At 47.6% G+C, this 16,634-nt stretch overlaps 1 protein-coding gene across 1 annotated transcript in view; it reads left to right on the top strand.

Annotated features, from left to right (window-relative positions):
* THBS3 (thrombospondin 3) overlaps nucleotides 1-15,172 on the top strand; it is a 30,466-nt gene extending 15,294 nt beyond the window's left edge. The window contains exons 12-22 of the mRNA XM_030187662.1: nucleotides 1,410-1,517; nucleotides 3,303-3,462; nucleotides 4,030-4,148; nucleotides 7,060-7,112; nucleotides 7,915-8,108; nucleotides 8,489-8,667; nucleotides 10,645-10,693; nucleotides 10,905-11,101; nucleotides 11,796-11,968; nucleotides 13,311-13,450; nucleotides 14,039-15,172. Of these exons, the coding sequence (XP_030043522.1) occupies nucleotides 1,410-1,517; nucleotides 3,303-3,462; nucleotides 4,030-4,148; nucleotides 7,060-7,112; nucleotides 7,915-8,108; nucleotides 8,489-8,667; nucleotides 10,645-10,693; nucleotides 10,905-11,101; nucleotides 11,796-11,968; nucleotides 13,311-13,450; nucleotides 14,039-14,097 (1,431 nt within the window). The 3' untranslated portion in view covers nucleotides 14,098-15,172. The remainder of the gene's footprint in view (nucleotides 1-1,409; nucleotides 1,518-3,302; nucleotides 3,463-4,029; nucleotides 4,149-7,059; nucleotides 7,113-7,914; nucleotides 8,109-8,488; nucleotides 8,668-10,644; nucleotides 10,694-10,904; nucleotides 11,102-11,795; nucleotides 11,969-13,310; nucleotides 13,451-14,038) is intronic.
* Nucleotides 15,173-16,634: the final 1,462 nt, after the last annotated feature.

The following is a 16,634-nucleotide window of genomic DNA, read 5'->3' as shown; positions in this document are numbered from 1 at the left end:
TTCATTCTAGACCTCATGTCTCATGGCAATGTACTTCTGGTATTCTTGTGCTTATTCATGTCTTTAAAAAAAATGTAGTAGACTAATGAGGAAGACTTCCCTTGACTGAATATATGTTGACTGTGTTTCATTAAACCATGACTACCTTTGGGTTCAGTAATTTTATTCTTCAGAAAAAATTTCTACTGTTTTTCATGTTGCTGACCTCAGGTTCAACAGTATATAGTACCCTGGATTAACTTGGAGTCCTATTTAAAAAATTGTAATTATATTGGTCACGCTCCATTCTTCAATTACAATAGATAATTTTAATGATAGATAAAAAATCACTACTCTGCCATTTCAGCTTTTGAGTCCTTTCAATATTCTAGGGTGTATACCATCTGGCCCAGGTGAGTTGCTATTCTAGTTTGTCAGTTTGCCTTATTATGTCTTCCAGGTTCACCGGACATTTGTTTCAGTTCCTCCAAATCAGCACCTGCTGTCTGGATAAATACCACTGATCAGGCCCAGCCACTAATTGTTTTGTAACATTATCTGAATAATGTTGCTGATAATCATAGAAACCACCCCAGCACTATCCTGTTATTCAGATATCATGCATCTGTCGAAGTGAACTCTAGTCCTCAAAAGCTAATGCCTAACTAAATTGGTTACTCTATAAGGTGCGACCTGCCTCTGTCATTTTCATCTGGATAACAGTGGCAATTGGCGGAATACCTGGACATTCACTGCTAATATCCAGATAGTGACTAGCATTGAATATCCAAGTATATGTTTTAATACTGTGGCTAACGTTTAAAAGAAACACCAATCTCAGAGTTTAAATATTGATGTGTTAATCTCTCTTCTATGATCTTACCCTCCCTTAGTGCTCCACTTACTCCTCAATCATCTAATGGTCCAGCTGACACTCTCACAGATTTCTTGCTGAAAAAAATGTTATTATGAGTTTTTTGCTTTCCAGCAAGCTTCTTTTCAAATTCTCTTTTTGCCTACCTTACTGATGATTTGCATCTAACTTGCCAGTGCTTAGGCTATTTTCCGTTTTCTTCATTTGAATCTCTTTCATTGTTTGAAAGATGTTCTTTTGGCTTTAACAGCCTCAGCCTCTTTCACCTCACTTTTAAAATATGCCAACAGTTATTTGTCTTTCTTTCTACCTTTTTTAATGTGTGGAATATATCTGATCTGGGCTTCCAAGATGTTATTATTAAACAACATCCATGCTTAATGTAAACTCTTAACCTTTGCAACTGCTCCTTTTAGCTCTCTTACTACAATTAAACACTAAAGCAGTACATTTTCTTCCTACCCTCCCTCCACCTATTAAGCCAGATTTGACCACTATTGCCAAATGCCCCCATTAGTGTTACTGTTACTATGTCACTCTTTGCCCCTCCTTGCAGGATAACTGCCCTCTGACCCCAAACTCTGGGCAGGAGGACGCAGACAATGACGGTATCGGGGACCAGTGTGATGAGGACGCAGATGGGGATGGGATCCGGAACGTGGAGGTACCCCTGCATTTCTAGAATTATATCATGCGTCTTGTGCCCATGGACTATGAGCAGGACTAGGGGAGGGAGCAACTGGAGCCCTATGCATCGAGCCATGACTGACTCTTCATAGTTCACGTCGCATTTCACTTTTACTTATTATACTGCAAATTACAACACTAGCTAAGTGGAATACAATGGAAATAATATGGAATGTAGAGGGTATGAAGAGAATGACACATAAGGGACCTAAGTTATCAATTTATACAAGGGACACTGGGGAAGGCTGGGAATAATTTAATCTAACATACAATATGGGAGGGAGGGAGTGAAGAGAACACAAAGATACTGTGAGAGCTGCACTAGGACTGGGTTGACACAAGTATCAATAGCATAAGTGTGAGTTAAGTCGAAGGGATAAAGGAGGGAAATAACCTTGTTAAAGAAATTAGTTTTTGGGTGTGCTTTACATTTGTTGAATGAAGGTGAAGTGCAAGAGAATTCCACAGGGGGAGGGAGGAGGGGGGGAGGGCAGTGACCCTGAATCAGGAGGATCCAGCAGAGTGTGATTGATTTGAAGGTGAGAAGGGAATAACAGAGGGAGCGGCCTGGAACACATGGAATCAGAAAACTCTCTAGGAAGGATGGTAATCCTACTACTACTACTACTATTTAGCATTTCTATAGCGCTACAAGGCATACGCAGCGCTGCACAAACATAGAAGAAAGACAGTCCCTGCTCAAAGAGCTTACAATCTAATACAATGATCTGGTGGACTAGCATGTGATAGGAAACAGGAAGCCAGTGTTCATGCACGAGTATTAGGGAAACAAGTATGATTTGAAGCCGCTGGAGTTGATATTGAGGTAAACCATGGAATTACAGTAGTCAAAACAGGATATCACTAGGTAGTAAATTAATAAACGGAGAGATTGGACATCAAGAAGAGAGCGTACTTCAAGCTTCCACCCTGAATAATGCCTCTTTGGGGAAAGGTTGGGGGAATGGAACAGATTGGGATATGCTGTGGAGGCAAGATCCCAGGTCTTACCAGAGAGACATTGTTATTGCTGGGTATAGAGAGTGTTCCCTCCCCCCACCCCCCAACTGATATTTAAAGCCTGGCTGGTTAAATGGCACTTAACCGGCTACCCAGCAATATTCAGCAGGAGATCGTTGGTTATCTCCAGCAGAATATTGCTCATTAGCACTTAGCAGATAACTGGTTATTTTGCGCGATATAACCGGATATCCACTAATATTCAGTGCACTGCTAGCTAAGTTTGGCCACTGAAATAGGAAGTCTATTTTTGGCCTGTGCTGAATATGGACTTGACTGGTTAAGTTGAAACCAACCAAAAAACACCCTGATATTCAATGTCGGTCACCAGAAATGGAAACAAAGGAGAAAAAAATAGAAAAAAGGGGTGGGGGGTGGGTCCACTCCTTCCACAATAACGCAAGCAAAGCAAACTCAGGGTGGAAGAAAGCCAAGTCCAAGTGACCAGCCCAAACACAGAGATAAGAGCTCCAAACAAAGTGTATTGGGTCCCAATAAACTTTGTTTGGAGCTCTTATCTCTGTGTTTGGGCTGGTCACTTGGACTTGGCTTTCTTCCACCCTGAGTTTGCTTTGGTCACCAGGAATGGCCTGGCATTGAATACCCAGGCTGTCTACCTCCCACGGTCTGAATATCAGCCCCTGTGTGCCCATGTGTGTGTTTGTCTGTCTGCGTAGCGCTTCCGTTGCATACACGTCTTGGTAAGGATACAGAGATGGACCTTCCCCTCTATCACCCACAGGATAACTGCCGCCTGGTCCCGAATAAAGACCAGCAGAACTCGGATACGGACTCCTTTGGCGATACCTGTGACAACTGCCCCAACGTTGCCAACAATGACCAGAAAGACACAGACAGCAACGGAGAAGGGGACACATGTGACAATGACATTGACGGGGATGGTAAGAAGGGCTGGAGGTGGGGGAGGGGAGTGGCTTCACTCATGGCAGCTATGGTGAATTCAGATATATAAGATTTCTGACATCATAGTACAGTTTTGTGGTAAATCTAGAACCCGTTCTGGGGTGGGTGGAGCACCCCTTATCTGGCAGTGCCTCTTGCTGAGGACAGGGGCATGTTGGGCCTGTTAGGGGCCATTGGCGCCCCAGGGTTGTGCACATTTGGAACAGAGTGGGTGTGTTGGGTTAGCAGGGGGCTGTATTGCACTCCTAATGACATTCTGTGTCAAGCGGCACCCCAGGCAACCGCCCTGCTCACCCTACCCTCAAGCTAGTCCTGGGTGAATCCATCATCAGAGATCCTCTTGTAAAACTTCAAGACCTGATAGTGGGGACATGCTGAGGAGAAAAAGATCCCTCTCTGATGGGAGATGCCAGGGAGAGGCTAATGTGTGGTTCTCCTTATGAACTGGCCCTCAAAAGAAGGACCAGGAGCTTGATAGGTGATGCTGCAAAGGGATCTGGCCAAGATGGACCAGGATATAATGACCTTCTTATGTAACCCTGCAGGTATACCCAACATACTGGACAACTGTGCCAAGGTGCCCAATCCATTGCAGACAGACCGGGATGAGGATGGAGTGGGGGATGCCTGTGACAGCTGTCCAGAGATCAGTAATCCGACTCAGGTAAGGAGCAGGAGCAGGAAACCCACCAATGCAGATCACCATTCCAGTAAGAGCTCCATGTACTTTGAGGAGGAGTCTCACAGAGCAAATCAAAGTATTCCATTTAACATTTTCTTTATTGATCTGAACTGCCCTGAACCACCTTGACACTCTCACTCAGGGGATAGCCCTTGGATAATTCTGGAATTGGTACTTACTTTCATCTTTTTCTCCCCTTCCCACACTCTAGCTCAGATCCTGGTTCCAAAGCCTTTCCACTTCCCGTACGTCCTCCCAGCCCATCAGCTCCTTCCTCAGGTATTCTCCCATTTTACTAAAGTCACCATCTTTGAAATCTAGGACTTTGAGTTTTGAGTGGCTGTCCTCCAGTTCCGCTGTTATGTCAAACCAAACTGTTTGATGGTCACTGCTGCCCAGATGGGCACCTACTCGGACATTTGACACACTTTCCCCATTTGTGAGCACCAGATCCAGCGTCGCTTCCCTCCCTCCTGGGTTCCGTCACTATTTGTCTGAGCAGAGCACTTTGAAAAGCATCCACGATCTCTCTACTTCTTTCTGATTCCGCAGATGGAACTTTCCGATCCACATCTGGCAGATTGAAATCTCACAGCAACAGCACCACTCTCTTCTTTCCCAACGTGTGGATATCTGTAATCAGATCTTTATCTAGTTCCTCCGATTGTGTCGGAGGTCTGTAGACAACACCCACGTGGACAGAAGTTCTATCATCTCTTTTTAAGGTGATCCATATAGCTTCTTCCTTTCCACAGGCCCCTGTCATTTCAGTCGCTGCGATATCACTTCTCACATACAGAGCTACTCCTCCACCTTTATGACCAGCTTTATCCTTCCTAAATAGATTATAGCCTGGTATGTTTGCATCCCATTCATGGGATCATTGAACCATGTCTCTGTGATAGCAACAATATCAAAATCTGTCTCTAACATCAGGGCTTGCAGATCATGAACTTTATTGCTTAACCCAATCCTCAGGCCACACCCAGCCATTCAGGTTTATTCAAAATGAATGTGTTTGAGATAAATTTGCACACAATGGAGGCAGTGCATACAAATAGATCTCATGCATATTCATTGGGGAAATCCTGAAAACTCAACTGGGTAGCAGCCCTCGAGGACCAAGGTTGCCCACCCCTGCTCTAGAGTATGTATAATTGGCTCTAGATCATGTGTGACCAGGTCTGGAGTGTGTGTGGCTGGCTTGAGGAGTGAGTGGCTGGCACTGAGAGTTTGTAGCTGGCTCCAGAAGTGTGCAGCCAGCTCTAGAATGTGTGTGGCTAGCTCTGGGATATGTGGCTGGCGAGTGTATGTGGCTGGTTCCGGGAGTGTGTGGCTGGTTCTAGATCATGTGTAGCTAGCTCTAGAGTATGTGGCTGGCTCTGGGAGTGTGTGGCTGGTTCTAAAGTGTGTGTGGTTGTCTTTGGGGTGTGTGGCTGACTCTAGGAGTGTGTGGCTGGCTCTAGAGCATGTGTGACTGACTCCATAGTGTGTGGCCAGCTCCAGGAAAGTATGACTGGCTCTAAAGTGTGTGTGGTTAGCTCTGGAGTATGTGTGGCTGGCTCCAGGAGTGTATGGTTGGCTTTCTGGAGTGTGGCTGGTTCTACAAAGTATGTGGATGGCTCTAGAGAATGTGTACATAGCTCTTCAGAGTATGTGGCTGACTCTAGAGTGTGTGTGGTTGGCTGTAGGGTATAAGGCTGCTTCTGGGAGCATGTGACTAGCTTTGGAGTATGTGTGGCTGGCTTTGGGAGTTTGTGGTTGGCTCTGGAAGTTTGTGACCAGCTCGAGTGCATATGGCTGGCTGTGGGGTGTGAGGGTGGCTCTAGAGTGTAGGTGTCTGATTTCGGAATGTGTAGCCGGCTCCAGAAGGGGGTGGTCAGCTCTAAAGTGTGTGTGGCTGTATACAGGAGTGTGTGGCTGTCTCCAGAAGTGTGTGGCCAGCTCTGAGGCATATGGCTTGCTCTGGGACTGTGTGACTGGCTCTGGGGAAGTGTGTGGCCAGCTCTATAGTGTACATGGCTGGTTCTGGGGTGTATGGCTGGCTCTAGAGCACGTGTGGCTGGTTATAGAGTGTTTGTGGTTGGCTCTGGAAAAGTGTGGCTTGCTGTAGTGGATGAATAGCTCTGGAGTGTGTGTGCAGCTCTAGAATGTATGTGACTGGTTTGGGGATTCTGTGGTTGGCTGTAGAGTATGTGTGGCTGGCTCTGGGAGTATGTGGCTGGTTCCGAACGTTTGTGGCTGGCCTTACAGTATGTGTGTTTGGCTCTAGAGTGTGTGTGGTTGACTGTAGAAAGTGTGGCTGGCTCTAGATTGTGTATGGCCAGCTCTAGAGCATGTGTGGCTGGCTCTAGAATGTGTGTAGCTGGTTTCAGAATTATGTGGCCAGCTTTAAAGTGTATGTGGCTGGCACTAGAGTTGGGGGGCTCGTTATCAGGAGTGTGTGGCTGGCTCTAGAGATTGTGCGTCCGGCTCTGGAGTGTGTGGCCAGCTCTAGAGTGTGTGTGATGGGTGTCAGAGGTGTATGGCTGGTTCTAGATCATGTGTGGCCAGCTCTAGAGTGCATATGACTGGCTCTAGGGTGTGTGTGGTTGGCTCTGGGGTATATGGCTGGCTCTGGAGTGTGTGTGGCTGGTTCTGGAAGTGTATGTGACCAGCTCTTGAATTTGTGTAGGCAGCTCTGGAGTGTGTGGCCAGCTCTAGAGTGTGTGTGTGGTATCGGGAGTGTGTGGTTGGCTCTGGATCATGTGTGGCTGGCTCTAGAATGTGTGTGGCTGGTTTTGGGAGTGTGTGGCTGGCTCTAGGGTGTGTGTGGCTGGTTTCGGGAGGCTGTGGTTTCCAAACTGTGCACTTCCATTTGCTGGATATTGATCTAAGACCCTCTTTCTTCCAGACAGATGCTGATAGTGACCTGGTGGGAGACATGTGTGACACCAATGAGGACAGGTACTGGTGCCACCATAAGGCTGAGGGTAAAATGGCAGGGTATGGGACCAGCACAGGCTTGGGTACAAGATCCCAAGGTATGTTAAAACCATGGTTGTGAGAAAGACCCTAGGGTAGGATGGGCAGAGGTTAAAACCACTAAGAAGACCCTTCCCTAGACCTGTCATTCAGGAGCAGCAGAGCCTGATGGACCCAGCTGGACCAGGATATTATATTCATCAGGGACTAATCCTCCCTTCCCTTGTCACTGCAGAGAGGGGAGACACAGCCCAAGCTTCCTGGTCTCTTTACACTGAACAGTGGATGCTGGGGGAGGGGAAGAGGAGGAAATAGCTTTTCTGGGGAAGTTTGCTGAACTGTTGTGAGTTGGCAGCCCGTACATTGGGGGGGGGGGGGGGGGGGGGCACTAAGCTAATTCTCTCCCTGCTGGGAGCCTTTATGGCAGCTCAGCCATGTGGCAAAATGCTCAGGCACTTCTCCAGCACTCACAGTTCCCATCCGAGAAGCATCCAAAATCCAGAGAGAAATGATAGATCCCTGGACTGTAATATAGAAAGAGAAACTGTGAAGCTCAGCCAGAAAATGATACTGGCAAGCAGAATCCCAACCAGTCAATCTTTACACTTAAGGGTGGGAGTGAGGGACACTGGCAGAGCTGTGGGGGTCTCAGTACTGGAATAGCAGGGGGTGGTGCAGAGCAGGAGCAGAAGGGCATTGTGATGTGGATTTCAATGGCGGGGGATCCATGTGCTATTTCAAGGTTGCAGTGAATGGTTTGTGGCTTTTTCTCTCTGATTCCCAGTGACGGGGATGGTCACCAGGACACTAAGGATAACTGTCCACAGATTCCCAACAGTTCCCAGCTGGACTCGGACAATGATGGTTGGGGAGACGACTGTGATGAGGACGATGATAATGATGGGATACCGGACTACATTCCTCCAGGACCTGATAACTGCCGTTTAATCCATAACCCCAACCAGAAGGATTCAAATGGCAAGTCCTGGGCTCGGGCTGCCCCCTTTCCCCTTCCTCAGCAATGAGCCCTCTCCTCCGCTCTTAACTATCACATTCAGGAGTGGCCATGCAGCCACCTCTGGGACACAAATGCCATTGAACAAAATGGATCCAATGGCAGAGCTGAGAGTGGAACCTCTGAGTCCCAGGAGTTCTCCTCTCTCCTAACCCCCCCCCCCCCCTCTAATTTGAACCTTAGATCCTCAGGTTGATACCCTGGCAGTGTGTAACTGTCTGCCAAAGCTGCATCAGTGCCTCATTGCTGGGTTCAATCGTTTTCCCTGGTTTAATACTGAGAGGCTCCCCCTGGGGCCTGCCAACTACCTGCTGTAAAATTTCCCGCCTGCTCTTTCCTGCAGGAGACGGGGTAGGAGATATCTGCGAGGAGGATTTTGATAACGACACAGTGATTGATCCTTTGGATGTGTGTCCCGAGAGTGCAGAGGTCACCTTCACAGACTTCAGGGCCTATCAGACGGTTATACTGGACCCTGAGGGAGATGCTCAGATCGATCCGAACTGGGTCGTTCTGAACCAGGTACTAACAAACTGGGATGGGCCAGAGCCGCTTATAGGAGTTGATGGGGGGTAGAAACACATGAACTAGAACAGAGGTGCCCCTGATCGCCCCATTTAGGTGCAGCTGCCACTGAAGTGTGTGTGAAACTTCTGTTAGATTCTGCTACAGCTCCTGATAACCCCTCCATGTTCTTTCTGGCACCCTCCCCAGCTGACCCACCTGAGAGCAGAGAAAGCTATCTCCCATGGCTTTGTTTGTGAAATGGGCCCAGGGCGATGCAGTTCTGTCATTTCTGCATGAGAGGATGCTGCAGCTTTGAACCAGCATTGCAGTGCTTGCATGCAAGAAAATGCTGTTACCCCAGCCAAGGGCAGAAGTGGAAAATCCAGGGAATACTTTTCTCCAGTGCATTTTGCATCAAGCCGTTTTTCCCTACTACTACTACTTATTACTTTAGCACTACTAGACGTATGCAGCGCTGTACACTTGAACATGAAGAGACAGTCCCTGCTTGACAGAGCTTACAATCTAATTAAGATAAACAGGACAAATAAGGGAATATTAAAGTGAGGATGATAAAATAAGGGTTCTGAACAAGTGAATAAGAGTTAGGAGTTAAAAGCAGCATCAAAAAGGTGGGCTTTTAGCTTAGATTTGAAGATGGCCAGAGATGGAGCTTGACGTACTGGCTCAGGAAGTCAGAAGACAGATCAGAACCAGGTACACAAAAATCAAATAGAAACCCAGAGACAGACCAGAACCAGGTACAGAGAGATCAGACAGAAACCCAGAGACAGATCAGAACCAGGTACAGAGAGATCAGATAGAAACCCAGAGACAGATCAGAACCAGGTACAGAGAGATCAGATAGAAACCCAGAGACAGATCAGAACCAGGTACAGAGAGATCAGACAGAAACCCAGAGACAGATCAAAACCAGGTACATAGAGATCAGACACAAACCCAGAAGACAGATCAGAACCAGGTACAGAGAGATCAGATAGAAACCCAGAGACAGATCAGAACCAGGTACAGAGAGATCAGACAGAAACCCAGAGACAGATCAAAACCAGGTACATAGAGATCAGACACAAACCCAGAAGACAGATCAGAACCAGGTACAGAGAGATCAGACACAAACCCAGAGATAGGTCAGAATCAGGTTCACAAAGAATAAACAGAAACCCAGAGACAGACTAGAACCAGGTACACAGAGATCAGATAGAAACCCTACTACTACTACTTATCATTTCTATAGCGCTACTAGACGTACGCAGCGCTGTACACTTGAACATGAAGAGACAGTCCCTGCTCGACAGAGCTTACAATCTAATTAGGACAGACAAACAGGACAAACAAGAGATAAGGGAATATTAAAGTGAGGATGATAAAATAAGGGTTCTGAACAAGTGAGTAAGGGTTAAGTGAGTAAGGGTTAGGAGTTAAAAGAAGCATCAAAAAGGTGGGCTTTTAGCCTAGATTTGAAGACGGCCAGAGATGGAGCTTGACGTACTGGCTCAGGAAGTCTATTCCAGGCATATGGTGCAGCAAGGAGTTAGCGGTGGAGGAGAAGGGTGCAGATAAGACAGATTTACCCAGTGAACAGAGTTCCCGGGGCGGAATGTAGGGAGAGATGAGAGGTACTGAGGAGCTGCAGAGTGAAAGCACTTATAAGTGAGAATTGTCTAAGGAAAAGTGGCCCCAGGACTCTGCACCTCTTTTTCTGCACCCCTTCTTTCTGGGTATCAGTACGCATGTTCAGGCCTTGCCCTGCTCCACCCCCAGGAACGGGTCCCCCAAGTGTGAGTAAAGTGTGCACCTTGAAGCTCTACCAGTATTATTGCACCCAACACAGGGAGTGCGAACTGAAAGCAAAGTACTTATCTATCCATGGAAATGGGATGTCTGAAAATTATCTGTGCTGTGTACAGGGGGTTTCTCTGCATGTTGTCAGAAGTTCCTAACAGATCATCCCTTTCTCTCCTCTTCCCACAGGGGATGGAGATTGTCCAGACAATGAACAGTGACCCTGGCCTGGCGGTAGGTAAGGATAGCACCCCCTCCCCCTTCAGCTGGAGCTAGATAGTGCGTCCTGTGTGTAAGCAGCATGGTGAGTGGTCACTGCATCAGCTTACCAAAATGTGAACATCCTCCAAAGGCAGATGTGCCTCATCCTCTCAGGATGACGATGTTTACCCCTGAGTTGACTTCACTGATCACTTTGCCTCCTCCTCCCCCTCTCCTGTCTTCTACAGGTTATACTGCCTTCAATGGCGTCGACTTTGAGGGCACCTTCCATGTGAACACCATCACGGATGACGATTACGCAGGTTTCATCTTTAGCTACCAAGACAGCGCCAGCTTCTACGTGGTGATGTGGAAGCAGACGGAGCAGACGTACTGGCAGTCTACGCCCTTCCGAGCCCTGGCGGAGCCTGGGCTGCAGCTCAAGGTCAGTAGTAGTGACAGGACGAGTTTCTGCAGTCGGCAACACTTTCACGTTTAAGGTTTCCAGCCACTTCACGTCCCTAAAAATACTTCCATCTGTTCTCTATCCGCCCAATATTTAAAACCATTTAACCTGCCAGAATCAGTTCCTGGCTGGTTAAATGGTACTTAACCGGCTATCCGGCAATATTCAGCGGGAGATAGCTGGTTATCTCCCACTGAATCTTGTCGGTTAGCACTTAACGGATAACCAGTTATATCGCGTGATATAACTGGTTGTCCGCTAATATTCAGCACATCACTGGAAACGTTTGGTGGCCAATCTTGGCCACCAAAATAGTAGGCCTACATTTGGCCGATATCAACTTAACCAGCCACTGAATATCTGGGCTGAGCGCCAATCGCAGGAGTCAGCCTGGCTAACTCCCACTGTCTGAATATAGGGCTCTTATCTGCCCTGATTGGTGAGTGTTAACCTAGAAATGGTAGGTGTTCGCTGATGACTAATAGTTATTGGTTTATAGTTGTTGGTATTGACTGATGGCTGGTAGCTGTTAGCTATTGATCAATGACTTACCAATGGCTGTTGACCAAAGTCGAAGGCTGTTGGCTGTTCATTGTTTTCTCTTGCTGTCGATTCCTTGACCACTCTTTAGTCCTGTAATGGATTTTATCCTCCCACCCCTTCCTTCCTGCAGGCTGTCAAGTCCAAGACAGGTCCTGGGGAGCAGATGCGGAATGCACTCTGGCATACGGGCCATACTTCAGAACAGGTGAGGCTGCTGTGGAAGGACCCCCGAAATGTGGGCTGGAAGGACAAGACTTCATACCGCTGGCAGCTTATGCATAGACCCCAAGTGGGCTACATCAGGTGAGCAGCAGAAACCCTGAGCCAGCTTGGGGGAAGAGGAAAGCAGCAGAAGAGGTCATGGAGTGGGTGTTAAGGGTGGTGCGAAGAACACAACATTTATATCTTAAAAAACTTTCCAGTTCTTTGTTGGGTGAACTTTCCCAAACATATGGTAGGACTTTGATCACAAAAGAGGAGGGCAGTGGTCCCCTAACCCTCTTCCTTCTTCCTCCTTGTAGTGGCAGCTGAGGGGATTCATTCTTTGGTCTCCTTAGCAGAGTTTTCCTGCTACGGTGCAGAATAAAATCAGGCGGCTCAAATTTAGGATTACATCAGTTATCAAACGTTTGTTCCAGCACCATCTACCACCCCCTCCCCCAACACTCAAATCAACCCATCAGGATGCCAGCATCCAATTAAAAATAGGAAAACAGACTGAGACTGGGCCACAGAGAGAAGCATTTTAAAAAGAAAGCAGTGAGGGGAAAAAAAATCCCCCATTAACACAAAACAATGTCACTGGTGACTTCATAGGCCGAGGCCAGACCTGAGTATTATTGTTCACATCGCCATAGTAACCAAATCCCTGCCCGGAATGCCATAGAGGAGCAGAAAGAGTTTCTCATGCAAAGGCTGGGACACAAAGCGCCAGGCATGGGGAGGGGGCCTGGGGCTGAGGCCAGGTGCAGGGGCCTGAGATTGAGGACTCTCTCTCTCTCAAGCTCCCCAGTGCCCTCCACTCTGAAGTCATGGAGCAGCCCATGCCGAAGACATGCAACTGCCCCATAAACTGAGAAGGAAAGAAGAGGGGTCCCCCACCCCACCCCTTCCATTCTCACCCCTTTCTTTCATTCTCACCCCTTTCTCGAGGGACAGTAGGAACCTCAATTGATAACAGGGCATTGTAGGTACATCAGAGGGCCCCACCCGCCTTGTTTATTTATTTATTAGGACTTATTCACGGCCTTCAAACCCTGTTAAATCTTTTCCAGACATGACTCCGAAGAGCAGGTGATTCTCACTAACCCTGTTACTTTTCTTTGTCTTTGTGTCTTTTTAATATGTTTGGCGGTTGTAAAATCCTTATGTGCATTGTCTGAGGAGTGTTTGATGAGTTTTAGTTGTGTATTTCTTCTTGATTTTAGGATATATTAAATACTTTTAAATAAGGAAGTAGAACAGGAGGGCCTGACCCCAAGAAAGGTGCAGAGTTTGAATTCGATGAATGGTGATTGTGCCTCATCTTCCTAGTGAGCACTAGTCAGTGTCCTGGTCACCCCCAGCCTGTGTCTATATTTATTTATTTCAGAACATTTATACCCCGCTTTATACCACTTAAAGTACCCATCTTTTCTGTCTGCAGGGTGAAGCTCTATGAGGGTCCGAGCCTTGTGGCCGATTCTGGGGTTATCATCGACACCAACATGAGGGGGGGCCGCCTGGGTGTCTTCTGCTTCTCCCAGGAGAACATTATTTGGTCCAACCTGCAGTACCGATGTAACGGTGAGAGCCCCTCATAGCTACAGCTCACTCACCCTGGTGTAATGGTGAGAGCCCCCTGACATGCAATAGCTAACTTCCTAGTGTAATGGTGAGAGTCCCTCATATCTACAGCTCAGTCATCCTGGTGTAATGGTGAAAGCCCCCTTATATGCAATAGCTAACTCACTAGTATAATGGTGAGAGCCCCTCATATCTACAGCTCAGTCATCCTGGTGTAATGGTGAAAGCCCCCTTATATGCAATAGCTAACTCACTAGTATAATGGTGAGAGCCCCTCATAGCTACAGCTCACTCACCCTGGTGTAATGGTGAGAGCCCCCTGACATGCAATAGCTAACTCCCTAGTGTAATGGTGAGAGTCCCTCATATCTACAGCTCAGTCATCCTGGTGTAATGGTGAGAGCCCCCTTACATCCACATCTTGTTTGTGAAATTGTTTCACAGCTGTCAATGTGATTTCTAAATACCCCTGCATTGTTGGGCCCTTGGAAGGAGTTGGAGAGTGGGACGTATCTTACGCCTCCAGTTTTGTCCAGGTCTGAGTGTATAACGAGTTTCCTATCGTCCTTTCTCTTCTTCTTTGTACAGACACAATTCCCGAAGACTTCGAGCCTTATCGTAGGTTCTTGCTGGAAGGGAGGGAGTGAGCAAATTGTCATGTGGTTGTACGAGGCGGACAGAAGACTGACCCAGATCACCATGTGCCATGTGAATCCTCATTTTTTCGGAATCATTTTCAGGATCTGGGAAGAGGGGTGATAGATCCATTCACAGTCTTCTTGCTGTACTGCGGACTAGTTCTCAACAGGACCGGGGCACTTCCACTTCCCAGTTACCTCCCATCTAATCAGATGGTCTCACTAAACGCCAGCACCAAAGGAACTGTCCAACCCCAGTTGGTATCTTCGGGCTACTCTATAAATCCATACTTACTGTCCCCTCCCCAGCATCCCAGAATTACCCATGGTGGAGCCTAGTCTGTACTGATTTCAATCTGGGGATGTACAAGCATGAAATAATCAGTTCTGGAAAAAAAGCATTCCCTGTATCTGTAAGGGCCGCCAAGAGACACAACCCAGAGACTGGACTGCCCTCCCCGCACCTTTCTGTCTCTGAGTCACTGCTGCGCTGCTCCCTCACTTTGTCCTCTCCTGCTCCGGGTGTTCCTGTGTACCGGTAGTCGAGACCTGGACGATTGTATTAACATGATATTGTGCTAATGTAATCATCCAGGTCCTGAAGCAGGAGGGAAGAAGCTTGCTGGTGCCATTCCCAAGCTCAGCCCCCCCCTTGGAGGCCAGACGGGGAATTCAGCCCCCCCCCCTCTTGGCGGCCCTGATTTCTGTATCACTGTATTAGCTGTCTGACCCTTGGGTGCCAAACAGAGTGAGGACAGCGGATCAGCGACTTCAGAGCAGAAGATCAAAAGGTGGCAGGGGTACTGAGCCTTTAACCTTCTGACTGGAGGTCCTTGCATGGCAATTTTGCCTTCAGTGATCCCCATGGAACTTGTTAAGCTCACGCCCTGTAATAACATCGCCACCAGGATACCCAGCATGACCCTGGGCATATCATGTGCCTTAGTATTTTCTGTACATACACCTCCCTCCTTGTGTCCCCAGTTCCTGTAAATAATGGGTATTAATGTTACCAAGGACACTGTTCCTGTCTTTCATCATAAAGTCTGGAATGACTTTTAGTCTGTGAGAATCATTTTGTATAGGAGGAGCAGACACACTTTTACCCTCTCCCCCCCCCCCCCCCACCTTCCCCCAGGTATTTGTGATTCCCTTCACCACATCTCTTATCACAGTCTCGTTGGGTCCCCTTCTGCTGGTCTGTGTTTGCTCATGTTGGCTGTCTTCAGGATGGATTTCGCTAGGGGAAGGCAGAGATGCCCAACGGTGACAACCTCCAGATCCCCAGCTGGTGAAGACTAAGCATCTGGACATCTGAGCTCCATGGTCTTGGTCGAGACCCAGCGGCGCATGCTGGAAGTCTCATACAACCCGTTAGAGATATCAAACCAGCAACATCCTCAACACGGATCAGGACAGCCACCTATAATTGTTTAAATTTATACATAAACAACACTGAAAGCTGGGTAAATTAGAATACTACCTTTGAATCTGATATTAGAAAACGTAAGTACCCAGTGTACCTGAATGTAACTCACCTTGAGGTACTACTGAAAAAGGTGTGAACAAAGTCTAAAAATATATATATATTCTCTTGTCTGAGATATGCATACAGAAATCTGGATCCCACAAGCTTAAAATGGTTTCCGTTGATGCTGATGAATACTGAGAAGTGGTTTTTTTTTTTTTTTTTTGGGGGGGGGGGGTCAGCTCAGCCTCCTTGGAACCCAGGGGCCCCATCAGATACTCCCCCTCCTCAGCTCTTGCTATAGAAAAAGCTCCACACTGAGGCGATGCACCTCTCACTAATAAAACCCTTCTCATAGGCATAGTTTGGGGAAGGATGGAGGCTACCTCTCCAAATGTTGAAGGTATTTATGTTGAATGTGTCCCCATCCCCCTCGTAATAAGACTTCCTTACCCTTGACGCCCCTCCCAAATTAAGCAGATGAAGTACACCAATGTTTCTCTTCTGAGCATTGGGCCCATGTCAACCTACAGCAGCAGGTGAAGGAGACAGAGGAAGCCTGAGAAGGCAGCACGGTGAGGAAGTTCCCGCAGTCTGTGTCCCCCACAACGTCCTTTGCTCAAGCTCAGGCTTGATCTGACCCTGCTTCTGTGCTACAGTGAACGCTCTGCTGACATGGTGGGCTTCTTCTCCAGGGGAAGTGCTGGCATTTCAAGCGCACTCAGTGGCTCAAACCCTTCCTGACTCTGGCCGGGACGAGTGCAATGCTAAAGGAAAACACTCACGCAGATTACAGCTCTCCCAACCTTAGAACGGAAGGAAACGCCTTGGACAGGGGGCCACAGAGGTTACTCAGGATTTTCAGAATATCGCACTCAGCTGTGCTTTAGCCGGCTCCGCAAACCCAGAAATTCAATGCCGAATTCCGGTGGTTGGCAAAATGTTGAGCTGTTGGCCGAGTATCGGACGCTTAGTGGTTGGTTTTGCTATTAGCAGATACAGAGCAATATCCAGAAGAAGCTGCATGTTCACCAGCAGCTGGGGATATTTATCTGCCAAAGCACCGACAGGGTGATTC

Source organism: Microcaecilia unicolor, chromosome 14 (assembly GCF_901765095.1).
Source record: "Microcaecilia unicolor chromosome 14, aMicUni1.1, whole genome shotgun sequence".
Taxonomy (NCBI): Eukaryota; Metazoa; Chordata; class Amphibia; order Gymnophiona; family Siphonopidae; genus Microcaecilia; species Microcaecilia unicolor.
The sequence above is the reverse complement of the archived record's forward strand: the minus strand, read 5'-3'. Positions and strand labels throughout refer to the sequence as shown.